The 24,174-nt window shown below is 34.9% G+C and overlaps 1 protein-coding gene across 2 annotated transcripts in view; it reads right to left on the reverse strand.

Moving 5' to 3' along the window:
- Positions 1-24,174, reverse strand: part of SEC63 (SEC63 homolog, protein translocation regulator) — a 69,970-nt gene that overhangs the window by 34,818 nt on the left and 10,978 nt on the right. The window contains exons 2-10 of one of the 2 annotated variants that reach the window (XM_045865268.3): positions 18,513-18,612; positions 14,094-14,208; positions 12,961-13,073; positions 5,675-5,736; positions 5,018-5,076; positions 3,506-3,556; positions 2,202-2,310; positions 657-751; positions 424-556 (exon numbers count right to left, since the gene is read on the reverse strand). In XM_045865268.3, the coding sequence (XP_045721224.1) occupies positions 424-556; positions 657-751; positions 2,202-2,310; positions 3,506-3,556; positions 5,018-5,076; positions 5,675-5,736; positions 12,961-13,073; positions 14,094-14,208; positions 18,513-18,612 (837 nt within the window). The remainder of the gene's footprint in view (positions 1-423; positions 557-656; positions 752-2,201; positions 2,311-3,505; positions 3,557-5,017; positions 5,077-5,674; positions 5,737-12,960; positions 13,074-14,093; positions 14,209-18,512; positions 18,613-24,174) is intronic. The other variant, XM_064597955.1, reaches the window with a different exon arrangement.

Consider the following 24,174-nt stretch of genomic DNA (forward strand, 5'->3'; position numbering starts at 1 on the left):
ATACTAAATTTTAACATTTGTCAAAGTATCTGACTTACCTTAGACTTTCAAAGTATTTGTGAATTATGTAGCATAAAGTTTTCTTTTTAAAAGGTCCTTGAGCAATTATTTGATTGAGCAAAAAAAGAACAGGGCCAAAACACTGCACCATGAGGTCTAATTAAATCCACTGCTTTTGTACTATTAAAACCCTGCCGAGGGGCGCGTGGGTGGCTCAGTCAGTTAAGCATCTGACTTTTGGTTTCAGCTCAGGTCATGATCTCAGGTTCGCGAGATCAAGCCCCACCCCAGGCTCCATCCTCAGCTCCAAGTCTGCTTGAGATTCTTCCCCCATCCTCTCCCTCCCCCAGCTCGTGTGTGCTCTCTCTCTAAAATAAATAAATGTTAAAAAAACAAAAAACCCTGCAGATACTAGAATCTTACCTTCTTCAAGGGTCTCAGGAATTTTCATTCTAGCAAGATGAGATAGTAAAAGAACTCTGGCTTTCAGGCTATATGGGCAGGTAAGTGGAGGCTCATTCTTCTTTAGATTAATGCTGCCAATTTCTCTGATTAGCTAGAGTAAATAAAATAATTATTAAAAAATATATACCTAAAAAAGCATTTACTTTAATACCTAAATGCTTATATCAAGGAATATGGGAGTTAGGCCTAACCTGAGGTATTAGAATATTATCTGTTGGTCTGCTTGTGGCATCTTTATTATACTGAGGATCAAATTCAGAGGCTCCAGCCAAAACCATGATAAGACCTAAGAAAACAAAAGTAATATGAAGGTAAATAAATACATTTGCTCACCTATTAACTTCCTCTCCTATGATATTTCATTAATCCTACACTGAAGCAATTTTCCACTTGCATGGAAAGCTAAAAATCATCCGAACTCCGTTAACAAGTATTCATTTTTCCCATAAAAAAGAAACATTTCACTTTTTAAAATATGTACAATATTACCTATCACAAGTAAACAGAAATATACATCAAATTAAGGGCCCCAAAGCACTGGATGCATTAAAATCAGTTTAAATAGCATCTGTTTCTAGACTTAAGCATGTGTTCCACAGAAACTTTCTACAGAGCAATTATTAAGTATCCCATGTGATCTTAATAACTATTAAGTGAAATAAAGAGGGGCTCCATAGTTAAAGAAGGCTGAGAAACAATGAGTTAGAGTTTTAGGTCTGATGACTGCACTACAGTCATGAATCTCACCTTCCAGCAGAAAATGCACGCAATGTATTCACAAAAAGCAGGACAGTACAGAGGTTAAGAACACAGACCCCAGGAGTTTCACTCCCTAACAAATGACCTAGGACTACATCTGTAAATTCTGCAGAGCAGTGATTCTGAAATGCAACATTATATATTCCAAGGATAAAATTTATACTGTTAGCTTTATGGCATCAAAGAAAGTATTTTAAATGGAACTTTTTTTTTCCATAAAGAAATTCTGAAATAAGAATCTGGGAATTAAATATTCTGGCAATTTTCTTTCAACACATCCAAGATCTCTACTTATTTTATTGAGACTAATGTATAACGTACTGATTTAGGGCTTGGGAACCAGACCTCTTGAGTTTGATCCTAACTCTACCACTTACTGTATGTATCCTTAAGCTCAGTTTCCCCATCTATAAAATGTGCTTAAAAACAGTAACTTACTTATGGGAGCAAAATAAAGATTGAGTTAACACATACGTAATCCCTAGCAATGCCTGGTATACAATACTCAAGAAATATTAGCTAGTGTTATTACAAAATTAACCCACATGAAGCTTTACCATACAATTTCTAGGGGGAAAAAAATATATATATATAGCTGAGTAAATGGGAATAATAGAAACACAATACATGTGGGCGCCTGGGTGGCTCAGGTGGTTAAGCGACTGCCTTTGGCGCAGGTCATGATCCTGGGGTCCTGGGATCGAGTCCCACATCAGGCTCCCCCTGCTCTGTGGGAAGCCTACTTCTCCCTCTGCCTCTGCCTGCCACTCCCCCTTCTTGTGCTCTGTCAAATAAATAAATAAAATCCTAAAAAAAAAAAAAAAAGAAATACATGTGATAAAGGGTGTTAGCATTCTCCTCCAGCTTTAGTTATATGAACAGAATATAAAACTGAAATGAAATGTCTCCAGTTGAATATATATCACATAAATGACTTGGAAAATAATCTAATATCACAGCTACTTAAATTTACTTACGTTTCATATCCATATTTCGGGTTTTATAAACGAAATATGTATAAATCTGTGTTGTGCGTATTAGAATCTGGTCTCCACTATAACGTATTGAGCGATACCACCAAGAACCCTAAAATGCAAATAAAATTAAACAATAAATAAAGCATCAAAACCACAATATTAGGTTTGATGCAGAATATGTTTCTGGTCAAATTTTCTAAATGTTCATAAAACAAGTAACAATACCTGAACTTTAGAACAAATGCTTTGTTACATATTTCAAATTATTTAGCAAGTATTCATACTGCCCAACACCTAAACACCAACCTACCTCACTACATATATATGATTAAAACATTTATGGTTCAGTTAGAAGCTGAAGACAAAACAAACAAAACAACCCATTGCTATAAAAGCAAAAAGCTGGTTTCTGACAGTTAGTATTTAATAAATATTTGATAAATAAGTGCAGGAGCAATTTTACAGTTGATATACTAATTTCATTCACATGATTCCATATAGCTGGATCCTCACACAACAAACCCATGAAGGCAAGACAGGTTAATTATCAGTCTCACTATGGGACTCAGAGGAACTACAAGACCAGAAAGAAAACCACCCAGTCACAAAAGAAACAGTAAAATCATAAACTTTATGTTATCTTCATATTGAGGTGTTATGCAATAGTTTTAAAAATGAGGTTGCTCTATATGTTGTGCCTCCAATATAGGAAGCAAAAAAAGTCACGGAACAATACATACAGTAAGATGACATTTTTTTTTTTTTTTTAAGTGCGTATGTATATACAATCCATAGAAAAATATCTGAAAGGGGCACCTAGGTGCCTCAGCTGGTTAAGTGTCCGACTCTTGATTTCGGCTCAGGTCATGATCTCAGAGCTCCATGCCCAGCAGGGAGTCTGCTTGAAATTCTTTCTCTCCCTCTCCCCTGTCCCTCCCCCTCCTCAAAAATAAATAAATAAATATTTTTTAAAAATCTGAAAGGGAGAACACCAAACTTATCAGTGATTATCTCTAATGAAGAAATGAAGTTGAGGGAGGTGATGAAGGAAGACATTCTAAACTCTAAATACATCTGTATTATTTCAGTTGTGTAACTTTTGTATTGGGAGGAGATACATACTCTAACATACTCAAATGATATCACCTTTAGAAGACCTTTAAAGTATACTTGAATGTAAGATTCTTAAAATTCAAGGATCAATGGATTATATTCTAATACAAATTGCAATCTTACAGGGAGATTCCAAAGCATGCCACCAATTCCCTTTCCAAAAATTGTTAATAAAAAGAGTTAGAACTTACCACAACAACTGGAAGGATAACCATGAATGCTAATCCATACACAAGTAAAACCTAGAATGGAAAAGAAAATAATTATGTCTTTCACAGGTCAATTATAATACCTAAGAACACTTATTTTTAGGTTTACATGGGAGAGGCACTATCAAAAGCACTCCTCGTGTATTATTTCATTTAATCCTTATTTTCAAACTCTATGAGAAAGGTACCATTATTATTTTCCTTTTGCAAATACAGAACCTGCAGCAAACACAGGTTACAACTCTTGTCCCAAGTCACACAGCTAGTAAGTGGTGGAGCCAGGATTGGAATCCAGGCATTTCAACTCTAAAACTTTATGCTTTTATCCACTATAATAAATTACCTTTTAATCTGCTCTGTAGATAACACCAGCAAAACAGCTTTATAAATGGTATTTTCCATCCAGTCAGGTACTTATAGATGCACACCTTCGCAAGTAGTTAGTGTCTTAGAAATAAATAATAGAAGCCTGGTTCCTTATCAAGGAACAACTTCATAATGTTCTGTTTACAAGTAATTTCTATCTATTGATCTTAGATTTTTCTCCTACTACTTGATCCCAAATCAGGTAGCTAACTATCTTTCTCTTCTCCAGTATTCCCACAGTAATCCTAAGCATGACAGACACTCTTATATATGAAACCATATATCCCTTAAGATAATGTTCGTCAGCCATAAAATAACATTAAACAGCCATTTTCAAAACAAATTACAGACTATATGAATTTTCTTTTTTATTGCTTCAAAGACAGCTCCTAATCATTTTTAAGAAATGTGAAATAGGGAAACATCTATTCCTGAACAATAGGTTAAGATAATTCCCAACGTTTTAGAGTTGCAGCATCTATCACTGATTAAAAGTCTGATATCCTGGGGTGCCTGGGTGGCTCAGTTGGTTGAGTGTCCAACTCTTGGTTTTGGCTCAGGTCATGATCTCACAGTCATGGGACTGAGCCCCCACATTGGGCTCCACACTCAGTGTGGAGTCTGCTTCAGATTCTTTCTCCCTCCCCCCATGCCCCTCATCTCTCTCTCTCTCTCTCTTTCTCTCTCAGGTAAATAAAATCTTAAAAAAAAAAAAAAGTCTGATATCCTACTTCCTCCCTAAGTACCATACAGAATATATACAGCATTAATTTAGCATATGTTATAACATTAATTTAGCTTGGATAAATGTAAAATGAAGGATAATTCCAATTTTGAGTACTACTTAGGATACCATATAAAACCAAAGTTCTCCAAACCAATGGTAAGACCTGACCTGAAACTGCCTCCAAAAGAAATCACAACTTTAAGGTTTTTAAAACTACATTTAGAACACACTGCCCAAATAGCAACCTAACAATGAGAACCAATTCTTTTCTCCATTATGTAAAAAGTTTTCACAATACACAGTTACATTAAAAACAGCATTGCAGTATTTTTTTATAGCTCCCTTTATATTACTAAGCTATATCTAACACATTATAATGTGTCTTATTTACATACACTCACCAAAATTGAGTTTTTCTGGTCGACTATCCAAGCTGGCAAGGCAATTCCAAAGCTTGTGGCTAAAACAGAAAGAGTATTTCTGAAGAATCTCCACTTTCAGTTTTATTATTTAGTTATAACCCAAAATTCTTCCTCCCAACTCCCCCCAACCCAGAAAAAGCTTTAAGAAAGATTATATTATGTGTGTTCCCATTACATAAAAGTTAATGGATTTTTCCAGAAGGTGGGGGGGAGAAACTCGACCAAAGTACATGAATTCCTTCTTATTAAATCTAAATTCTTTTATATGTCCTGGGTAATGTAAACACTGTGAATATACAAGAAAATGTTTAAAGTCAATAAAGAAAAACAGATTGTTTTCATCCAACTTTTATCAACTACTAGCTGGAAATGATGAATAATTACAGTGATTACTCTTCTCATCAACCCGATCTAAGTTCTATCTTTCAAACTAGTTGCTAGAAAGAAAAACAAAGTAAAAATTAGCTAAAGAGAGCTCATTTACATATCTATTTAGCTCCTTGAGGTTATAAATTTCCTATTAACAAACTAAGAAAATCAAAATATTCTTTTCAATCTATTAATATTTTCATTATACACACACACACACATATATACACCATATCACCAGTAATTTGTAATTATTATTTAACACACCTTGAGGGCCATCTGGATTTCCAAACTCTTCCCAATTTTTCCGCGACTCTTCATCAGTTAAACTAGCATTAAAAGAACAAAATTGCAAAATTAGAAAGGCACATCTGAAAAGTACTCATATATACAAACTCTATCTAACCAACTCATTTCTTACAGATATTAATTTTAGAAAATCAAGAAAAGCCTCTCTGAAATCAGAAAAAAAGAGAGAGAGGAAAGCAAGGAGTTCTACATTAAAGCAAATGAGACCTACTGAGCCTTTACAGAAATTCCTGGTTGGCCCGTGGTTTCTCAAGTTTTGCGAGTTCAAGCAGGAAGATAAAACTTTAAAGGTTACTACATTTTCTGAGAAGGCAGGGAGGATTACAGGTGACTTTCTTCTTATATCCTCATATATTTTCCAAAATTTCTTCAGTGAGCACTGTTTATACTTTAATAATAATATATACCTATTTATAAACTTAATACAAATTAATAATAATCCCCCCAAAACTGGTACCACATTCTCAAAGAAAAAAACGAATACCTGTAAAATTCCATTGCTATAGAAAAGGTCATTTGCATTGTGCTGAGGTCACAATTTTCTCCTAAACCAACTGCCAGAAGGACTAGGATAATACCTGCTAAAGCAACAGCTTCCTAACCCAGCAATATAAAAATGACAGAGTGATTTTTTTAAACACGTAAAAAGAAATATTACCCTTGATCTGGGCCATGGCTCAAGGCACAAAATGAGAGTGGTTTTATTCCAGGTCCCAAAATAGATGTTAAAAAAATACTAAAAGAAAATTTCAATTCCTTCAAAAACTTTACAATGTTGTTAAGCAGACAAGGCAGACACATACAAAATGACCAGTAGTATCATAAGAAAGGCATTTTTTGAAGACTAAGTGGCAAAAGATTATGTTTATATCCAAATCTAATTTTAACATTCCCAGAATATACACACAAATGTAGTTTTCTATTCGACAAAGCTCCACATTAAGAGTGAAAATGCAGAAGTACCTTTAAAAACTAGCAAAAATATGGGGCGCCTGGGTGGCTCAGTCGGTTAAGCGTCTGCCTTCGGCTCAGGTCATGATCCTGGAGTCCCAGGATCGAGTCCCGCATCGGGCTCCCTGCTGGGCAGGGAGTTTGCTTCTCCCTCTGACCCTCCTCCCTCTCATGCTCTCTGTCTCTCATTCTCTCTCTCTCAAATAAATAAATAAAATCTTTAAAAAAAAAAAAAAAACTAGCAAAAATTTTCAATGAGTTCAAATTTTTTTCCTCTAAACCATTCTATATATATATTTTTTTTTTTAAAGTAAGCTCTACATCCAACGTGGGGCTTACACACTATACTGACTCAGCCAGCCAGGTGCCCCTAATTTTTTTTTTTTTTAAAGATTTTATTTATTTATTTGACAGAGAGAGACAGCGAGAGAGGGAACACAAGCAGGGGGAGTGGGAGAGGGAGAAGCAGGCTTCCCACCGAGCAGGGAGCCCGATGAGGGGCTCGATCCCAGGACCCTGGGATCATGACCTGAGCTGAAGGCAGACGCTTAACGACTGAGCCACCCAGGCGCCCCCCCCTAATTTTTTTTTAACTTAAGTACAGTTAACACACAATATTACATTAGTTTCAGGTGTACAAAATAGAGATTGACAAGTTTCTAAGTTATGCTAGGCTCACAAGCGTAGCTACCATCTTTCACTATACAATGCTATTATAATACCACTGACTGTATTTCCTATGACTTATTTTTAAAATATTCCCTTTTATTCCTATGACTTATTTTTTCTGTAAATCTGTATCTCCAACTCCCCTTTACCCATTTGCCCATCCTCCCATCCCTTGTCCTCTGGCAACCTCAGTTTGTTCTCTGTATTAACGGGTCTGTTTCTGCTTTTTGGTTATTTGTTTTGTTTTTTAAGCTCCACATATAAGTGAAATCATATGGTATGTCTTTCTCTGCCTTATTTCATTTAGCATAATACCCTCTAGGTCCATCCATGTTGTCACAAATGGCAAGATCACAACCTTTTTTATGGACAATAGTCGTGTGTGTGTGTGTGTGTGTGTACCACATCTTCTTTATCCATTCATTTATCAATGGACACTTGGGTTGCTTCCATATCTTGGCTATTGTAAATAATACTGCAATAAACATAGGGGTGCATATATCTTTTTGAATGAATGTTTTTGTTTTCTTTGGGTAAAAACTCAATAGTGGAATTACTGGATATATGGTATTTCTATTTTTAATGTTTTGAGGAACCTCCGCACTGTTTTCCACAGTGGCTTTACCAATTCACATTCCCAACAACAGTGCACGGAAACTTCCACATCCTCGCCAACACTTATTTTTCTTTTTGACTGTAGCCATTTTGACAGGTGAACGGTGATAACTCATTGTGGTTTTGATTTGCATCTCCCTGATGATTAGTGCTGTTGAGCATCTTTTCATGTGTTTACTGACCATCTATATGTCTTCTTTGGAAAAATGTCTATTAAGGTCTTCTGCCCATTTTTTAATTGTACTGTTGGTTTTTTGGTGTTACATTATGTAAGTTCTTTATATATTTTTGATATTAATCCCTTACTGAATATGTCATTTGCAAATATCTTCTCCCATTCAGTAGTTTGCCTTTTTATTGGTTTCCTCCACTGTACAAAAGCTTTTTATTTTGGTGTAGTCCCAATAGTTCATTTTTGCTTTTGTTTCCCTTGCCTTATAATTTTTTAAATCTTTTTAAGTAGGCTCCATGCCCAGTGTGGAGGGCATGGAGCCTATTGACCGAGCCAGCCAGGCACCCTGCCTTATGAATTTTATCTAGAAAAATGTTGCTATGGTGGATCTCAAAGAAATTACTGCCTATGTTCTTCTAGGTGTTTTATGGTTTCAGGTCTCATAACTAGGTCTTTAATCTATTTTGAGTTTATTTTCGTGTATGATGTAAGAAAGTGGTCCAGTTCCATTCTTTTGCATGTAACTGTCCAGTTTTCCCAGCACCATTTTTTGAAGAGACTGACTTTCCCCATTGTATATTCTTGCCTTCTTTGTCATAAATTGACCATATAAATGCAGGTTTATTTCTGGGCTCTCTATTCTGTTCCACTGATCTGTGTGTCTATTTTTGTGCCAATACTATATAGTTTAGTTACTATAGCTTTGTAGTATGTCTTGAAATCTGGAATTGTTATACTTCCAACTTTGTTCTCCTTCCCCACGATTGCTCTGGCTATTCGAGGTCTCTTGTGGTTCCATATAAATTTTAGAATTATTTATTCTAGTTCTGTGAAAAATACTATTGGTATTTTGATAGGGATTATACGGAATTTGTAGATTGCTTTGGGTAATACAGACATTTTAACAATATTAATTCTTCAATCCATGAGCATGGAATATCTTTCCATTTCTTTGTGTCATCTTTAATGTCTTTCATCAGTGTTTTATACAGAGTACAGAGGTCTTTCACCTCCTTAAGCTTATTTCTAGGTATTTTATTCTTTTTAATGTAATTGTAAATGAAATTGTTTTCTTAAATTCTTTCTGCTATTTCATTATTAGTGTGTAAAAATGCAACCAATTTCTAGGTATTAATTTTGTACCCTGCAACTTTACAGGGTTCATTTATTTATTATTTATTTATTCATTTATTACTTTTAAAAGTTTTTTGGTGGTCTTTAGGGTTTTCTATGTATAGTATCATGCCATCTGCAAAAGGTTACAGTTTAACTTCTTCCTTACCAATATGGATGTCTTTTATTTATTTTTCTTGTCTGACTGTTGTGGCTAGCACTTCCAATACTATGTTGAATAAAAGTGGTGGGAGTGGACATCCTTGTCTTAGCTCAGTTTTTCACCACTGAGTATGATGTTAGCTATGGGTTTTTCATATATGACCTTCATTATGTTGAGCTATGTTCCCTCTAAGAGTTGAGGGAGAGTTTTATCATAAAACAGATGTTGAATTTTGCGAAATGCTTTTTCCGAATCTACTGAGATGATACCTGATTTTTATTCTTCATTCTATCAATGTGGTCTATCACCCTGACTGATTTTGCAAATACTGAGACATCCCTGCATCCCCAGAATAAATCCTACTTGATTGTGGTGAATGATCCTTCCAATATATTGTTGAATGTGACTTGGTAATATTTTGTTGAGGATTTCCGCATTTATGTTCGTCAGGAATTGAAAATATTTTTAAACTTATCAATTTGGTCATTTATGAAAACAAGTACATTGACATCTTCAGTCCCTTTTTAACTTTAACTCCACTTATACTATTTGACCTGAGTACACAGTAAAATACAGAAGCCAACAAAAAGCACTGTAGAGAGGTTCATAAGGACGGTGCTTATGGTGGCTCTTTTTTGCTAAGGGAAGGATATTTCTCAAAAAATTTTGCCCTGGTTTCCCTGTACAACTTTGCACTTACCCAGGGGTTTTGCTATTATTTTTCTCAATATTCTGTCCTCTAATCAGATTCTTTTCCCAAAAATAATTATCTGTCCGCTCTACCTTTTTAATGATGGCAGCATAATAAACTGCTTTGTTCTCTATACAATGCCCTCGATTTTGCAAAATAAAGCATAGCTCACATCATAGAAGCACTTGATTTTTTCAAACTGCATACACAGCTGATTACCATTCCATTAATTCACTCATTAAGCTGACTTGTACAGCTGGTGTGTGAGAGGCACCATGCTCCATACTCAATCAAATTAAAAGAACTTTATCATAAACTTTTTAAAAGTGTAAGAAAGCAACATTTTTGGCTACTTATTAGTGCTTCAGTATACCACTCCTAAGACAAAACACTTAAAAGTTATGTAATTTTAGGGGGCGCCTGGGTGGCTCAGATGGTTAAGCATCTGCCTTCAGCTCAGGTCATGATCTCAGGGTCCTGGGATCGAGCCCCGCATCGGGCTCCCTGCTCAGCGGGGAGTCTGCTTCTCCCTCTCCCTCTCTCCCTGCTTGTGCTGGCTTTCTTGCTCTCTCTCTCAAATGAATAAATAAAAAATCTTAAAAAAAAAAAGTTATGTCATTTTAGTATAATTCATATATAATAAGCTTAAACAAGACCAATAATATTAACATAATTTTTAAAAATTCAAGGAGTATAAAGTTTCCTAAACATGATTAGATCCCTTAACTTTGCAGGTGGGAGGTTGTGTCATAGATCCTGTTACAAATCTGATAAAATCTCTAACCCTTCTGGCCCTGGAAAAATGCATAGTTAACAAATACACATAAATTCTGTATACAGTTTCAGAGGTCCCAGATTTTACATCCTGATCTAGAGAATGTTTTCATTAAATTATAGGTGAATGACCCTGAGCTGACTACGTAAAGCTAAGTTACATATTCATGCATAAAACACACAAAAACACGTTTTTTAAAAAAAATATCTTTAAAGTAACATCTATGTTGTCCACTTGTTATAAAGTAGCTTAAACATAGGTTTTACACCCAAAAGCCAAATCCCAACTATATCCAAGAGGAACCAGAAACTATGAACCAGAAAATTCAATAGTTGGTCTAACTCCTCGAAAATAACCTCCTTTCCTTTAAGTTAGAAACTGGTATGAAGAAATAGGAATGACCCAGCTTGTTATTATAATGGGCAAATAAGGGAAGAGAAAATATCCTGAACAGCCAAAGCAAATTCTAAAAAACTTTGCAGTTCAAAGCCTATAAATGCATTCCAAAAGCTGCTTGAGTTATACTTAGGCTGCTAGAACTATGCATAAAATGGGAACTTCAATCACCCAGAACTTGTATTTATCTAATCCATTTATACAAGTTACAAGATCTCAAAGTTCTGGGTCCCATAATTATTTTATTCTTTCATTTGTCTTACGGACCATCAACTATTTAAGACATTTTACTTAAAAAAAGCATTCTATAGCTTGATCATATAATTGAGTTAAAACCAAAGGCCATATATTCTTCTTCTGTACTTTTTAGAATAGTGACCATACAACATAAAGAGTCAGATTTCCAGTAACATGAGAACAAAATCATGAACTTAAGAATGTTACAATACCTGAAAACTGAGGGGGGAGGGGGGAACAAAGGGACTAAAATTAAAACTACCAATTAAACAATCTTAGCTGTCTGACTTCCTCTGGGTATCTTCAGTTCTTCTCAAATTACCTGAAGACAGCAACTAAAGCACGGTAACACTTGTGCATGCAATGAGAGTAAATGCTTGGAAGAGACACAATGAAAAAAGGGGGAGACACCAACTGAAAGACAGCAATCTGGAGGACATCTGCCATGCAGAAAACAAAATGTAGTACACACTTCAGGAAGTTCCTGAAGGCACTGCTTTATCGCAGAATCATATTCACATATGTAACAAGCAACTCACAAAAAAGAGGGGAGAGGAGACACAGTCAATATACTTTTATTAAGCACAAAATGAGTATTTCCCAAACTTCTGTAAGTCATATACCACTTCTACTTGCTATTACATCTGAGTATCCTATTAACCTTTTTTTCCTTTTAAGATTTTATTTATTTGACACAGAGATAGAGAGGGCGCACAAGCAGGGCAAGTGGCAGGCAAAGGGAGAGGGAGAAGCAGGTTCTGCACTGATCAGGGAGCCCGAAGCAGGGCTCGATCCCAGGACCCTGGGATCATGATCTGAGCCAAAGGCAGATGCTTAACCAACTGAGCCACCCAGGCGCCCGTCCTATTATTTACTTCTATTTTTAAAATCAGCACAAAATTATACATCAGTGAGTCCTCTAAAAATAGACAACATTTTGTCTGTATTTTACTCTTTAACATAAGAGTTGTGTTGGGATATGCCTATGAGTCCTGAAGAATCCAGCTAACTTTTATCTCTTGCAATATTAACACTCAAGGAAAAACTATCTCTAATTTTATATACCCTCATCTTGTTTCCCAAAAATTAAACTAGTCTTTAGATAGCTTAATAAGATAAGCTACATTTCCAAAATAAGAGAAAGAGATCTAGTCTAAAAAAAGCCTAGATATGAAAACAAGGTGTAAGTATATCCTCTTCTAATCAGAATGCTTAGAAAATAACTCAATTAACATATTACCTACTACTGAATTTAACCAACTTCGCAGGGCAAAAGCACTACTCTAAGTTACTTAAAATTCAAGTTTAGTTAAATTAGCAGTTTAGGGTTGTCAGGCAGTTCCATAAATAATAGACTCAACATATAAGGTCAGCATTTAAAAGCTTATGACAACTATTTTATTCAAATAAAAAACTATCTTTACCACTCCTAAAAATGTGTAATGGGTCCTATGATACTTACGCTGCATAAGCTTTTGCTATCCTCATGAACATAACTTCATCACCTCCTTTATCTGGATGATATTTAAGTGACAGCAAACGATACTGTTTCTTAATTTCTGCTACTGTTGCCCCCTAAAAGGAAAGCTTTGTTTTAGTTAAAATAAGCACAATGCTGTAAAAACATAATTCATCCTATTTTGAACTTTAAATATAAACTATTCGGTATTTTCAGAAAGAGAAAATGTTTTCATCCTATATATTTGTCCCATAAGTTTCATCCCATGTATTTTTTAAATAAAAATATACTTATTTTGCCCAATATGTTTATTTTATTGAGCACCTACTGGGTGTTGTGTAACACCAGGCACCAAGGATTTAAGGATGAAACCACACAATGCCGTATTAAAATAAAATAAAAAGATAGCAACATTTAAATATCAAAGTGATCACAGTAAATTATGTCTGTCTGAAGAAACTCTCAAATCAAAGGTTAACTCCTTTTCTAAGAAATAATCAGAAGAGTATTTGGTTTCATTTGTTTATCAATACTTTAATATTAAACACTTAAGAAGTTTACCTACCTGTTTCCTAATTAGACTCAATTTCTATCAATAAATTTTTCATATTGATTTTTATGGCATTAAATTGTCCCCCCAAAATCTTTTAATCTTAAAAAAAATCTCTCTTGATGATCATAATCATCACAATAAGAAAAATCAGATGATATGATGCAAATTTTGCTTCTACAAAACCATTAACAATGCAACCAATTCTTTGTAAGACAGAAAGACTTAACATACTGCTTTAGTGTCAACTAACACAGGATCATGAGATTTTTACCATCCAACTAACATAAATGAACCTCCTGGTTTTAACTTTGCATTAAACCAATCTTATAAAAGTCTTTTAAAAATATACTAACTTCTCATCTCATCTTCAAACATTCTTGTATTTAGCAATTTCAAACCAAGCCTTACTAGGATGGAATTTAACATCTGCAGCTTAAAAAACATATATACATTAGAATAATAATGGATTACATATCCAAAGTCTGATTTCTTTAGGCACAACCCAATTCCTTTTAGGATATGGGCTTACAGTATTTTCACAGGGTCAATAAACTAATGTGCATTGTAGAAAAACACTACTTACAGGATCCAAATTTAATACTTCATAAGGATTGTATTCTTGATATTCTCGGTCTGTTTTGGAAACTTTGTATGCAAGGAATAAGAACAATGCCCATCCTGCAAGCAGAACTATTTTCCTGTTTAGGAGAAAGATAAGTGAAGTATAAATAAATATACCTATACGGGTTTCCTTTAAGAATCTATAAAGACATATGGCAGAACAAAGCAATAAAACAATCTAAAGTGTCCTACATCGCTATGATATTGACTCAATTCTATAATCTCTGGGTTGTAAACTCCTGTCACAACCAAAACAGCGCCTTTTTTTACCTTTGAATTCTCTAGAATCTAGTAGTCTGCATCTAGAATCTTACATGTAATATTCCCTCAATTACTATTTGCAGAATTTTATGTATAGAACTTAATTCAACTTATTGGTCTCATTATATTAGATCAAAATATATTAATACTAAGTATTCAATAAACCATTTATGTAAAAAAAAAAAAAAAAGAGCTGCTCTTAACCTAATAATTAGACTTTGAGTAAGATAAACTGCAAAAAATAATGGGTGAATGAATAGCCTTGTTTATAACAGTAAAACTTTAGAAACACATTAAATATCCATTTATATGGGACTAATTAAATAAACCATTTATAGGAGACTAATAAACCAAGACACAGCCAAATAATTAGCCAATACAGATATAGAAAGATGTACATTGGATAAAAAGGGATATAAAGGAATATATAGTTTAAAAAAAACAACAAACCTAACCTCTTCTCTCCAATATTCTGTTTAGTAAAAATATTTAAAAGACTGATATTACCAGTGTTGGAGAGGCTTAAAAAAAAAAAAGGAACACTCATACCCTTTACACTCTGAAGGACTGTCTGGCAATAAGGTATCAAAACCCTGAAGAAGTACATACCCTTTTAACTATCTATTTCAAGAAATTTAGAAGGAAGTAAACTAGAATTAGGTATATAAAGTATAAAAAGCTGGTTACAGATATATAACAGAACTAATACACAGAATACACAGAAATAACAACAGAAAACACACACAGAGATGTCCATCAATAAAGTAGTAGACAAATTAATGGTATATTAATAAAGTGAAATACCATCTAGCCAATAAAAACAATATTTGCTGTGGAAGATCATTAAATTAAATTAAAACAAGAAAAACAGCTTTCCAAGATATATGTATAATATGTATAATATGCTATTTTTAATAAATAAAAGTTTATTAAAAATATAGAAGGTAAATCATCTTAATAGTGGCTATCTTTAAGTGATGAAATTGAGTAATTTTTATTTTTTTATACTCTTTATATCACAATTTGTTATGCTAAGTAGGAACCGTTAAACACATAAAATGAATCCTACGAGGCCTAATCAAACAAAATTGGAGTGACCTTCTTTTCAAAGACAGAAAATATTCCATGTGTTTAAGCTCATTTGGTAGAAACCTAGCTTAAATATATTTATTTGGAATGAGCCTCTAGGATCAAGTTTAAATCCACCTACTGACCTTTATCACCCAAATTAAAAACAAAAAACAAAAAACAAAAAACAAAATCCCCATCTCCCGAAGTTCCTTAAGCTTTTCCTACCATCATGCTTTCGCTCTTGAATCTTTCCACCTAAAATTCCCATTCCCCATTTCTGCCTATCCAAACTCCATTCATCCTTCAAGACTCACCTCAAAGCAGTCCTTACCCTTGTCAAAGTGATCAGTGGGGAAACCAGGGTTACCGTCACTAAGAAGCAAAACCCATGACTTTTCTCCTCTAACTCACTGCAAGCTCCTTGAGCATGTGGACAGGATCTTACTGAGTTTTTGACTAACCCCAGAGTAGCTTAAACAGGGTTGGCATTCAGATACAAATTTCTTTCCATCTAGCCAAAATAATGTTCTAATTCTTATTAAATACCTAATACTGCAAACTTCTTTCCATACTGCCTATAACCCCAAAGAGGAAAAGAATGCCCTACCTGGAACACTCCCACTTTTACCTAGCTATCTAGGGAGAGGTAATTAAGAACAGAGGCTCTGGAAAACTACCTGAGATCAAATCCCACCCAGCTTGACCACTTCTTAACTTAGAGATCCTGGAAAGTTGCTTTGTCCTTTACAACTCAGTTTCCAATTTATAGAGTGGGTTTGAGAATTAAAAGAGATTAGGTATGTAAAGCACCTAGAAGGTATCTCACAGATAGCAAACAATTCCTGTTAGCTGTTCTCAGGATGTCTTACCCAATCTCAGCCCTGACCTCACTCGGAGAAGCTTTCTCTGTCTCAAGCCAGAAAGCCCTTCCTCTGCTCTGTCATGGCATGCCCCTCACAGCCCTTACTAAACTCTATTATCATTACTTGTTTACTTGCCAGTTTCTCCCACAACTGTTAAGTTGCTGAACCACATCTATTTGTTAATCACAATATATCAGTTCCTGGTATATTACCTGACACATAAGTAATCAGCACACAATGACTACTTACTGAATGAATAAGGAGAATAATTTACATAGTAATTTTTAACTCAAACCCAAAGTATGCCATACCTTCGATATGCTACAGAACACTTGAAAATCTACAAGTTAATAATTCCACATTTTGTTTTGCCAATGCCCCAAAAGGCTAAGAAAGCTCAGAAAACAAAGATAAAAGTAAAATTGAAAACCACTAAAACAAGACTTAAAAGCAAACAAGGGTAGAAGGGAGAGGAATCAAAACACCTAGGATATACTATACCCCACGACAGATGCTCTCCATGTTGCACCTGGCTCTCTAAGCTCAAGAATGAAGAGAGGACTAGAGAAGCTCGTCACAGAACCCCCCAGGCTGATGAAAACTGTAACAACCAATAACACCATGCTTTAATTTCCTGAAAGCCAAAGCAAAGGTGGAAACATAATGGATTTCATCATGATCTACACCCAATTTTTTAAAAACATATTTAGGTCCTGTGAAAAGATAAGCGTTTTTCCCTACATATAGCGTCAGTGATCAACTTGTGAAGTCTTGTGTTTTTACTCTAAGTATATTTTAAAGGTCATTTTGGAAGCAACTTCCTGAAATTAGAGCATTACACAATGACTGCTTAATTGTGAACAATGCTTTAAGGTTAAGCAGCACAAAGGTTTTGATGTTTCTGACCTTATCTAAATTGTTACCAGTTATCTATTTAATTCTTCCTCACTTATAAACATCCCTTAATTTGTGCTTCCATTTACATAAATCAGTTTACTAATCACTAAAGAGAACTTCACAGAGTTGGGTTTTTTCCTTGAAAACTGAGGTTCAGATACCCACAAAGTACTGACCAAAACCAAAAAAGGAAGAGATTAGGAGGCCACAACTATCTGCCCTGCTACCTCATAAAACTTTAAAATGAGAAGCAAAAGCAAAGAATAAACAGTGAACATAAAACTACTCTTCTAAACACTAATTTTGCCTTTTAGTTTCGCATCAATGAAGAACTCTTAACACCAAAGCTAAAATTTCCCTCCCTCTGCAAAGGAACCAAACTAGGCAAAGTAAAACCTTACCAAGAAAAACCATTTAAGCCCCCTGAAGTTACACAGATATGTTGAAAACTATCATCATCATTTAAACCAAAATTAAAAAATAAATGGCTCTACTTTTACTAATTGTCACTGCTAGTTCTTCCCCTCCTATCTACTGGATAGATAGATATAAGTAATTCACAAGATACAATCCTCCAATAATAGCAACTCTTTCACCTTACAGATTCACCTACTACCTCAAAATTGATGACTCAGGGTGAAGACCCAAAGCCTAGGCTCTAAACCAGCATACCCCATAGCCTCACAAAATCAAATAAGCCTTCTCTAATTAAACATGCTAATGGCCTGTTTAATCAGACTGGCCTGCCAAAATAAAAGGTCCCCGGCTCTACCACTCCTAGCTCCAGGACCCTGGTCAAGTTACCTCATCTTCCTCTTAATTTCTTCATCTGACAAAATAGCAAGAACATCTACTTTGAAGTTAATAATAAAATTATGAGATAACACATAAAGCCCTAGCACAGCATCTGGCATACAGTATGTGCTCAATAAACTTTAATTATCACTATGAAATGCAAACTTGATTATGTCACCTCCCTGCTTTTGATAATCTTTAAAGATTCTCCCATTGTCTTTAAGGCAAAATGCAAATCCTGACAAGATGCACAAGGTCTTCCTTCAGGATTTTACTTCCCTTTCTCCCTTCCTCCCCCAAGTCAGAAGTACATTCTCTCTCCTTTGAACTTCTAAATCACTGTTTAGAAAGCTCCCAAATTCACATCTTACTTCTACCTAAGGCTACAATTTCTTTAAACATATGTTTTATTTATCATTATACCCATATTTTATATGTTACCTAGCAAAGAGTAAGCACTAAGTATTTTTTTTTTATTGAAACCAATTACTTACTTTACTGTAGGAATAATATTTGGCTGGGGTTTTAATAACCGTAAACGATACCACATACATCTTCCATATACTTTTCTGATATTCTTTAATCGAATTTGCTCTGTCAAAAAATAAATAAATAAATAAGGTGGTAAGTTAAAGCATTTTTCACATGAAGGCAAAACCAGTTAATACCATACTAACCTTCATTACCATGCTAAAATTTTACTGGAATATAAAAGACTACCTACTCAAATAACTTTTAAGAAAAATTGACAATATAGGTTAATTTTTCTGCCACTCAGAACAAATGATCTATGTGGAAAATCTTGTTCAACTACCAGGCAACCATTTTCATGCAAGACTTAAATAACTTCTAATTGAAAACACAAAAACTGACTTGAACCCAAAATATTTAGTCACATAATCAGCAATTTCTGAGAAATGCTCTCTTCCTTTCCCTTTTGCTATAGAAGGTACAAAAAGTATAAAATAGCTGAAACATGCAGCTTATTAAAGGAAGCTAAGCAGAAATGGTACTATTCAATTATGAGAATAATTATGTTAAATTAGAAAAGTCACCCAAACCCGTAAGAAGTTAAAATAGGTTCATATAGGAGTTATAAGAAAAGGCATTATTTTAGTCGCCAGGAAAAATCTGCAATTCAATTAAAGAGGAATTAAACCAAAGCCAAAATACCATGTATTGTTTTACTAAACTCACTACCATCACTTGAATAACTTTCCTAAGTTAAAAAAAAAATTAAGTTTTAAAATAAAAATGTATCTTTCCACGAAGATGGCATGGAGAAAGCAAAGGGAAAAAACCCTCCCCTTCCCAAAGCTGAAGCCAAAACAAAGGTTTGGAAGGCCAACAAGGCAATGCTAAAAGGCAACCCCAGCCACACACACACACACCACACACACCACACACACACACACACACACAAGATCTGCATGTCACCCACCTTCTGGTGGCCCAAGATACTCCAAAGGCAGCCCAAATATTTTCCCTGGAAGAGCAACAAGCTTGACCACTATACCATCATCAAGTTCCCCCTGAGCAATGAGTCAGCCATGAAGATAGAAGACAACAATAATTGTTGTGTTCATTATGGATGTCAAGGCCAACAAGCACCAGATCAAACAGATTATGAAGAAGCTCTATGACATTGAAAAGGGCCAAGGTCAACACCTGATCAGGCCTGATGGGAGAAGAAGGCATATGGTCCACTGGCTCCTGACTATAATGCTTTGGTTGTTGCCAACAAAACTGAGATCACCTACACTGAGTCCAGCTGGCTAATACTAAATAGAAATTTTTTCACAATACTAGAAACAACAAAACTGCAGTGCTTAAATGAGATGTTAGATAAGTAAAAGAACTTTGCATATAATAGAATGCTCCAAAGCCACTATGTAACTAAGAACCCCAACTACCCTGTTACCACCAGGCTTTGAGGAAAGCACCCACATAGGAGAGGTATGTGGTAGGAGGTATCAGAACCAGGTATGATGACAATGGATCCATATACGGGAAGGGGTGGTGACAGCAAAGGAGACTGGTAATATGCAGGGGGACTGATCAAATAAGTTAACATATAAAAGATAACTGGGGTCAGTTTTTCACTGTCAGAGAAGGGAGTTACACATATGAAAAAATCGAAAATAACGAATCCTGCGGTACTGAATTGGAACTGAAGATTTCGGTATGAACTAATATCTTTCAATGTAGAAATACAGATGTATTCTATACATATATATTCCCCAACACTACTAAGGAAGCCTAGGAGCAGTGTGTAAGATCAATAGCAGTGAGCACATTAACACCCAGATCTAGTTTCTAAATACCACTCTCCACCAACAAGAACAGGGGATCCAAGTGTCTTTCCACAAAATATTACAAAAGGGAAAAGAATAATTTTACAGTGGGAAAATATGGTAGGCTGAACGACTGCCACCCAAAATGTCCACATCCTAATATCCTGAACTGGTGAATACATTATCTTACATAGCAAAAAAGACTTTACAGATCCAACTAAATTAAGATGAGATGGGGAGATGTATCCTACGTTATCTGGATGGGCACAATACAATCACAGGGATCCTTAAAAGGAGGATGCAGGAGGGTTAAAGACAAAGAAGGTGATATGACAATGGGAGCAGATGTTGGAGTGATGTCCTCTGAAGATGGAGGGAAGAGTCTTAATAAGCCAAGGAACACAGGCTGTCTCTAGAAGCTAAAAAAGGCAAGAAAACAGATTCAACTCTAGAGCTTCCAAGAAGAACCAGTTCTACCAACTCCATGATTAGCCCGGTGAAATTGATTTTGGACTTCCAGCCTGCTGAACTATAAGAGAATAAATTTGTGCTGTAATAAGCCATTAAGGTTGTAGTAATCTGTTACAGCAGCAATAGGAAACTAATACAGAAAAAGCCTGGCAGACATTATCTTAATCAGGTGATCAGTGAACATCAACAGCAATGGGACAAAATGCAACCATATATGATCTGATAGAATGCAATAAGAGACACACAGAATCAGTTTTGTAAAATTCCTGCCTAAGATATATAACCTGAATCTAATCATGAGAAAACACCAGACAACCCGCAGGTTCATTCTACAAAATAATCTTCAAAGTCAACAAGCTGAAGAACTGTTCCAGACTGAAGGAGATTAAAGAAATATGTCAACTAAACGTCATGTGTGATTCTGAACTGGATCTTTTGCTATAAAGAACTTCACTGAGACAAAACCTAAATAGGGTCTGAGAATGAAGTGGTAGTAATGTTAATTTTTTTATTTTCACGGTTAAATTATGGACACTTTTGAAAATATCACCCGTGATTTTTTAATCTGTATTTCATTAAATTAAGCCTCCACAGTCTTCCATTTTCAACTGTAAAACCAAGAAAATGTTTGATAAGGTTATAAGAGCAATGCTGAAGTTTCTATTAACAGATGGCTTGATCTATTCAAAGGAATGATATTCTCCCAATGTCTCTGGCCCAAAAAAAGTACACATGGTTTTCAGCCCCGTAGTTTTTCACAATGTGTACATGTACATTTTATGCCTCACTCTTCCAATCCAAAACTTAAATCTTAACTTTTTAGGATAATACTGAAGACAATCAATAAGTACTACAAGCTATGGTTTACACGGTAACACACTGGCATTAGATTTCCAGCACAACTAAATATGGAGAGCACACATTCCAAATCTCTACATGAATGACCTCAAGTCAAAGTAAATATCACAAGTGAAGTCCTTCCAGACAGTTTTTTAGAAGACACTTAGGAAAAGAAAAAAAAAGTTCATTTATAAACTTCCAGTTTGTACAATTACTAGTGTCATGGCCAGTAAAAATTATATTAATAATACCATTATAGTTTTTAAAGAAATCATCCACATTTATAGAAAAAGGAAATTACGAAATCGTAAAACAATGCTGTGGTTTAAAAAACAATATAACATATTATGATTGCTCTCAGCAGCTGAACATAAAGTTTTTAAGTCTGTGGAAATAGTACAGGTTTGGGGGAAGGTTATTATGGTTGTTTTTCATAAGCTATACAATGTCTTTGCTAAAATAGTCACAGCCATCTGTCCATGCCAGAATGATCTGCCAGGGTGTAGTATATCTGAGTGAACTCTTAGCACCATATTCCTTGAAGCCAAAGAACTGAAAGAATGCTAGCCAGAATTGAAGTCTTCAAACCTGTTTGCCTGATTACAGCAAAAATAATTTTTAAAAATCATATTATCTACTTGTAGATTTCTAATTTGGCATCTGAAATTTTTTATCAGAAGTCTGAAGAGTTGCAAAAGATGTCATTTTTGACATGGAGTTGACATTTTAAAATAAAATAGTTCCATCACTTTTAAACACACCAATGAAATCTAAATACCACAGCAATTTCATAGCCACCATCATCCATTTACAAAACTTCATGAACAAGCCAACCCCTCATTTTACTTCCCCCACATAATTTTATCCTAATGTAACATATTTTTATCCTGATAAGTCATTTCTTTTTTTTTTTTTAAGATTTTATTTATTTATTTGACAGAGACACAGCGAGAGAGGGAACACAAGCACGGGGAGAGGGAGAGGGAGAAGCAGGCGCCCCACGGAGCAGGGAGCCCGATGAGGGGCTCCATCCCAGGACCCCAGGATCATGACCTGAGCCGAAGGCAGACGCTTAACGATTAAGCCACCCAGGCGCCCCATGATAAGTCATTTCTTATGATACTGACTAAAATTAATTTTTTATTCCCCGTGACTATTTTTTCCTAACTTTTTATTTCAAAAATCTTCAAACCTTCAGAAAAGTTCAAAGAATATTACAATGAACAATACCTTTCACCGAATATTAACATTTTGCAGCTCTTAGCCTTACCTCTAGTTTCCTTTTTCCCCTCCCACTCTTTTTTATCTGAACTATCTTCCTGTAAACTGCAGACATCAGGATGCCTCACCTCAAAATGCTTTAGCACATATTGCCAAAGAACATCAGTAAGTTTATCATACTCAGGTTTGACATCTATAAACTTTTAGATGTTAAAATGTGATGCTACTTTTTGGTGTTATCAAGAAAACATAAATATTTTAAGTTGATAAATTACTAAAATGAGAGTAAAAGATCTGCTATGCTGTCACTTATAAGCTTATAAATATCCCATAAATACCAAAACTTATTTTTGCCAATCTGACACATCAGACAAAATAGCTTTATCTTCTAATTTAAGTATATTTTGTTAAAACTTGGAAGCTGCAGATTACCTTGAATCATTCAATTTATAGAAAACATATCCTACATAACCAAATTGGCAAAGGCAGCCCTCATTTTAATTAAATCAATTAGACAAATCAAACTTGGTCAAAAAAAAAAGTATGACTTCATTTTTCAGTTCACATAAATATATCAATATATATTCTGATATTGTGAAAATTATAAAAATCACTGAGAAACAAATTTTGGAATGCCTTATAATATAGATTACTTAAATTAACAAGGCTAAATGATATAGAGAGAACATAATTTACTTAAAAGAAAAAAGTACCACACTTCTCTTTCCAAAATTCAGTGACTACTAAAACTATACCTAAATCCCTCGGGGGTCCAAGAAAATAGTACCAAGAGTTAAAAGGTTATATTCAATAATCCAAAAAGTCTAAAAGACATTATACATTAGTTTTCTAGCTACCCAAAGTCCTTCTGCAGCTAGTTGAGACTATATCACCTCACCATGATGATACTGGCTCACTCACTGTTGGGACAATTTCGTTTTATTAATTTTAAAAAATAGGAAAACACATTTTACTATAATAGTGCGGTTTGGTTCCCAGAATGCTGCAAAAGAGAAGAGGCATGAGAATGATAACTTGTTAGTGAAAAATTGAGACTCACTGCTCTAGACCTCCAAAACTATAGCTCACCTAAATCATCCTAATCTCAAAATACACTAAGAGAAACTAAAGCTTCTGTTATGATCTTAACTTGAATCTGAATAGGTAGCCAAAATGTGTCATTCTCAAGGTGAGGTCAGAACCATTTGGATTTGGGATGGACAGAGGACTGACTAAACACTACTCACCACCACCAGTGCACACAATCACAGATTATCTAAATTGGAAGGTTTCAGAAACTTGGGTTCATCTGCCACCTACACACGAGAAG

The sequence above is a fragment of the Mirounga angustirostris genome, unplaced genomic scaffold (genome assembly GCF_029215605.1).
Source record: "Mirounga angustirostris isolate CCGP_5_RB_7025 unplaced genomic scaffold, mMirAng1.0.hap1 SCAF_8, whole genome shotgun sequence".
Taxonomy (NCBI): domain Eukaryota; kingdom Metazoa; phylum Chordata; class Mammalia; order Carnivora; family Phocidae; genus Mirounga; species Mirounga angustirostris.